Source organism: Cystoisospora suis (assembly GCF_002600585.1).
Source record: "Cystoisospora suis strain Wien I chromosome Unknown contig_7658, whole genome shotgun sequence".
In the NCBI taxonomy this organism is placed as follows: Eukaryota; Apicomplexa; class Conoidasida; order Eucoccidiorida; family Sarcocystidae; genus Cystoisospora; species Cystoisospora suis.
The window spans coordinates 1-5,774 of NW_027160443.1; the positions used below are offsets into that span (position 1 = coordinate 1).

Below are 5,774 nucleotides of genomic sequence, written 5' to 3' on the forward strand. Positions count from 1 at the left end.
TCTGTATCCCCGACTGGGAGCCTTACCAGCAGCAGCAAGCCGAAAACCGCAGGTGGCAAGTGCCTCTGGTAAGGCTCCCAGTCGGGGATACAGAAGAGACAGCCGCCCAAAAACCCGTTTCACCAAGCGTCACGACACTGCCTTTTCAAGACAAGAAAAGTGGCGCGCGCAGTCCCCGTCACTCTGTGAGTTCACTAAATACTCCGCATCCACATTCACTCCTGAGTGCGTGGGTGCGGCGTTAGTTTTCGCGCGTGGCGATACGACAAGGGAAACTTCGAAGTGTGAAACTGGTCACGATGATAATAAAGTGAGAAGCGTAACAGACTTACTCCAGCGTCCTGTTATAAAACGAACAGATGGTGTTCGCGTATGGCAGGCGCGAGCTGGCATCTGATAAACGCCTGTCCAAGTCTGTCTGCGCTGGCTTCCTGTTTCGGGGTAGACTGTCCCCTGCTTGAATGCTCTGCTGAAATGCCTTTCTACCCCCGGACGGTTGTCCTTCGGCTTCCTCCAGAGCCTCCAAACCCTCGCACCCCGGTCGCCTCCCCCCTCCGGCGCTGTCGCATCCCGAGACAGCTCCACTAGACGGAGTAGGAGTAAAAGACGTGCATTCTCCCCCTCCACCTGGTGTTCTGCTGCTGGGTTGGCCACAACTCCTTAGTAGGATGGCGTCCCGCTCTCCCTCAGTTCGTTTGGACTCTGTTCGAGGACTGCAACCAGCCGGCTCACTTCTGCCTCTACGTCTCCCCGTTGACGCGCCTCTCCCGCCCTGGTTTGACTTTCCAAGAAGACTTCTCTGACTCAAGTGATGAGTCGGCATGCATCCTTTTGTGGTATTGTCCCCGCCCTCTACCAACCTGTCTCCGCTTTCGTCACCTGCTCCCCCTACAACACTTGAGCCCGAGAGCTCTACCTGGTTTAAAGTGGCGACGTCTCCCCGGGCAGTGGCGAAGACTCTCTGCGTCACGGGACCCGGACAACGGGGAGGAGGTTGATTTTGCAGCGCGACAAGCGCTTGCTGCAAAGGAGAACGCTCATTCACTGGCCTAACCGGAGTAGCAGCATCGCCAGAAGGGGGAGTTCTGCACGTAGGGGGAGAGGCCATGACAAAGAGCGAGGAACGGAAACACCGGTCTCGCAGCCCTGCCGTTTCTCGCCCACCTGTTAAACACTTCAACACTTCTGACGACGTGGACAAGGCAGCCAGATAGTCGTGCCTTGCGGTGCTGACTACGGCGGTCCCCTGCACAGTGCGGGGCGGCAACCACACACGGGGTGTCGAAACCTGTGAAGGAGGGCAAGACACAGAGGAAGATCTCCTCTCCAGCAAAATGTCTCGACTACTTCGGCCTGAATCCCGCTGCCGATGCTCAGCTCCGTGAACTCCACTATGCCGCACAAAAGAACTGTACTGGGGCAACTTATTGTCGTCAGCTGCAGCGTCTTTTCCGTGTCTGCCATATTCTCCCTTTTGCTGCCAGCAGAGATCACTAATAGGCGTGAGTGAGGCGTGTGACCCTGTCAAGTCTTTCGGACACCCGCGTTCCCCGACAGCCGCCCCCTGGACCTGCAGTTGCGTTGGTGGTCGAGCCGGGCACATGCGACCTCGTCCCGACTGCTGATCTCCCTCGCCGGGAGAGCGGCCATGCTCGGCAGATTCGCACTCCCAACTGGTGTCTGCATCAATTTCTTCGCCAACAGTAAGTTCCCCTCGAGGAGACCATACACTACTTGATTGCAGTTCAGCGGCACAGCCATCCCGAACTCGAGATTCCAGCTCCATCAGTCCATCTACTCCCTTCTCCGCCCTGCTGTTTTTCGCACGCTTCGCTGTCAGCGACCCGACAGACTGTGGCGCAGCCGGTGCCATACTGGGATCAGTGCGAGGAGGCGAAGAAGAAAATTGCTGAGAGCGTTCACAGGTGAAGCGGCGACCAATATGACTGTTGTCCGGAAGCCCTGTCCCACGAGAAAGAAGGACGCTAGGGGGCAGGACTGAGGTAGTCCCCCCAGCCTCGGAAACCTCGTGCGCCTGAACGGATACTGGGGGGTTATCTTCACTTCCATTCCGCTGGGCCTGAACGCCAAGCTCGGAGTCGCTTCGGCCTGATAAGGAGACACCAAACGGTAGGCTGTGTCTATGTACAGCTGACACAGCCGCTACCCTTTGAGGAGAACCAGGGACCGTTGCCTCTGCGGGCGCCCGGTCACCAGGGTCGTCGGAGCTGCTTATAACACCTGAAAGACTTTGGAGTTCAACGTTACTTCCACCAGAAGATGGTTCAGTAGCCCCCGCTCCTGATTCGGCGACGCTGCAAACCGAGCGGAGACAACAAAGCAGGAATCGTCATAACAAGGTAACGGAAACGCAAGCCCTTTTGGAGAAGAAACAGAACACAGAACTTAAGAAGATGGCACCCACCTAAGTCCACACCTAGCTACTGCTGCTGTTGTAGTGCATCAGCTCCAAGTGGACAATGAACCCCAGATATCGACACGAACAGCGGTGGTAGGGACATAATCAGATAGATACGGAAGGTGGACAACGTCTGAGTACACACGTCTTGGGCACAAGCCGGACCAGGCCCAAGAGAATACTTCGTGCATGTGTCTGCTCCAGCCAGAAGGTCGGTACGAAGCAATCGAAGAAAAGCAGCTTTGACAAGCACGTGGCGAGGGCTTACAGAGGGCAAAGCGTGAATCATGGCGCAGCGGAAAGTGACGGCACCACGAAGTAGGTTTTCATGTAAAAGAAGACATCTGCATTGATAGGAGAAAATGCATACCCACGAGTGTCCCCCATGTCACGTTTCGCGGGGCGTAGCGGTGAGAAATTTACATACAACATATAATGTCACTTGCAAGCCCGAACTGGCGGCACAGCTATGTATCCGCGCATGTATATCTGGAAACGTACACGTGAATGGACATTCAATAACAGCCTCAACCGACGCGGGCTTGTCCACAGATACACTTAGTCTGTGCCAGCAATGCCTGGGCAAAAACTGAGCCTCCCTCTGTCCAGCACGAAAAGAAGCCCACCTGCCTTGTCGAATCCTTGTGTACTGTCTAAGAGGTCCCTCCCCTTGACCGATTCCTTCACCAGACGATGGTTCCCCGAGACCGGAGCCTGCTCCAGATGCCATCTGGGCAACGACCTGTCGCTTGCTGCAACAAGCCGCAGTAGGTTCCACACAGATCACAAACAGCTGTCGTGTGAAGTGTCGTGAGCTTCATGAAACAACGCTGGAGTGTGAGTCCACACACAGAGGTATGCGGGCTTAGACGGGGAGGAACCTACACTCCCTGACACCACACCACATACGCTTAACTAACATTGGCATAAACATACAGCTCGATGGGACGGCCACACCGCGCCGCACAGAGGTAACAACGGAACTTGAGGTTGTATTCAGGTCCACTCCATGTGACTGATAAAGCTGACACCAAATTGTCGTAGACATCGTCAGTCCCGACTTGCGAGAACCCGATAAGTTCGGTATCGGCCTGTTCAGACGAGAGAAAGCTCTCGCTTAGGAAGAGGCTACTACTGTAGAGACGCACATCACCTTGAAGGACTACCTCAGGAGTGTGAGGGTGCAAGAGATGTGCGCACATCGACTACTGGTGCAGGCTGTGGTTCAAGACCTTAATCCCTTCTCGCTGGTGCTTACACTGCCCCGCCCTGCTTCAGTAATAGCCAGGCATAGGGTTTCGACCAGCAAACTATAGACCGAGAGCACTTCGCATCAGTGAACTGCCTACTCAGTCCGGATTCAGAAGGGTCTACGGCGCCGCCGCATCTATATTTGGAATACATACCCACACACCGATGAAGAATGGAACTTCAAAAACAACACAGTGCTGAACAAAGGTTTGACCATCTTCTGAGTCCCTACAGGTTCGCCGGTGTAGCATGCAGATGCCTGTAAAATATCTACCTACAAACTACAAGATGTTCGCATGCATGTTGGAATTCCCTGAGGAGAAGCGACTACCAGTTGAAACCAACGTGTCCGGGGTTACCGCTTACCACTTGTGTATGCCGACAAGAAGAGAATAGTCGAAGACGCCAATGGTTTCCAAGAACTGACAGTCGAAGTGATGCGCCCGGAGAATCTCGTCCGCCTCTTCCTCTCGCACCTCCAACCTTCTATCTTGTTCAATCCAGTCTGAAGTACAAAAGGACAGGGTCGCCTGCCACCCAGGTGCACGACCAGGACTCTTCGACGGCTGTACAAAGATGCTCTCAAGGAGCGACACCCGTGCCCCAGAAGGAAAAGAATCCGCTAAAGCACTGGCGGCGTCTTGTCCGGCGCACATATACACTCCTCCGCCACGAGAGCTAACAAGCAGACAAAACTGACTGCTTGAAACAGAAGTGGTTATATGGCAGAAGATGCCGCTAACCATCCTTCAGAACTCGGAATGAACGGAGGGCCACCAGACCACTCTGCCGCAACTAATGTGTGCGAAGACTGATGACGCTTGCCTAGAGGCTTAGGGCAGCACCGCGGGGTTGTACATGGTCCGGGACACTCCCAAAAACAAGCTCCCGTTGTCCTTGAAAACAAGCCCATCCCCCACGAGCGACTCCCTCCTTCTATGGACAAATATAAAATTGTACGTACCTAAACGAAAATGCGGTCCCTCCCCCCCCCAGGATCATGCCATCTACCGAGCAAGACAGAAGAACCGGACCAACTTTATTGGAAGAAGAGCTGTCGCATGCAGTACACGACTGGAGCTCACCGACATCTTTTTTAACGCGATCATCCGGCTTGGCTCTCCTGCTGACTGTGCTGCCCTTGAGATCATAAGCTGCATGAAGACCTAAAAAGGGGTCAAACGCTGTGCCTGCTCACAGGAGAGAATGGACCCGAACACGAAAATCTGAAAGGCATGCACCGTTCCAGGCGAGAACAGCAAGAAACTGTTCACACACACGCCCAGTGTCACTATCCCTGTGATTCTGAACGAGACCTTCGATGCTCCTGACGGCTGAATTGGGGGACAGCGACACGTCCCTCAGCTCACCTATGACTGCAAAATAGGCGCAAGTCACGCTCTCTTTCCGCGCCTCGTCTCGCACGGCAAAAGTCGCTCCACGAGTATACCTGAAAAAGGGAAAAGAGACCGAAAAGACGACGGGAACGTACCGCAGACTGTCACCCCGAAAAAGAGACGGATGGTGATTTGCTTCACGAGTACACTCTACCCGGGACTGACTGGCGTGGATCTACGCACGCTAGCACCGAACGCAGGGCTGTGTACATCAGCATCGACATTCAGCCGAGTACGTGGTGTTATCATGGTTGGAACAGTAGACAGGGCTGTGACTTTACCTGAGTTGTGACTTTCGGTTCCGCCCTTGGTTCGAACCTGCGTTCACGCTTTCCCTTCCACCTCTTGCTGTCTTTCTCGCGCTGCCGTGAGTGGAGCCCGCTGTAACACCGCTTTCACCTCCAGAAGCAGGTCCCGGAACTCCGTCTACTGCGGAGTTTTTACTTGCCGACTTGACGTGATCTCTCTTACTACTTGGGTCCCGGCACGTTTTCTGTCTGGCCGTAGGGCCCGGCGTATGTAAGGCAGCGGGTGGCGGGCTCCCTTCGATCTCGGCGTCTATGTCCGTGTCTACAGGCAAAGGCGTATATCGAGTGGTAGATCTCCCGTGTCCACCAATACCTTTTCCGTGAAGGTGGCTTGTCGCTCTCTCAGACTCTACAGTGCTGCCCAAGTGTACACTTCGGCAGCACTGTAGAGTCTGAGAG

The 5,774-nt window shown here is 54.6% G+C and overlaps 1 protein-coding gene across 1 annotated transcript; it reads right to left on the reverse strand.

The window, feature by feature from the left end:
- Positions 1-328: 328 nt before the first annotated feature.
- Positions 329-5,749, reverse strand: CSUI_010514 (phosphatidylinositol-4-phosphate 5-kinase; the record flags this gene model as incomplete). Its single annotated transcript, XM_068070617.1, has 6 exons — positions 329-2,315; positions 3,046-3,171; positions 4,037-4,175; positions 4,756-4,860; positions 5,041-5,120; positions 5,349-5,749. Coding segments are annotated over 6 exons (2,838 nt in total), but the record flags the coding sequence as incomplete, so codon positions are not given.
- Between the last annotated feature and the right edge of the window lie 25 nt (positions 5,750-5,774).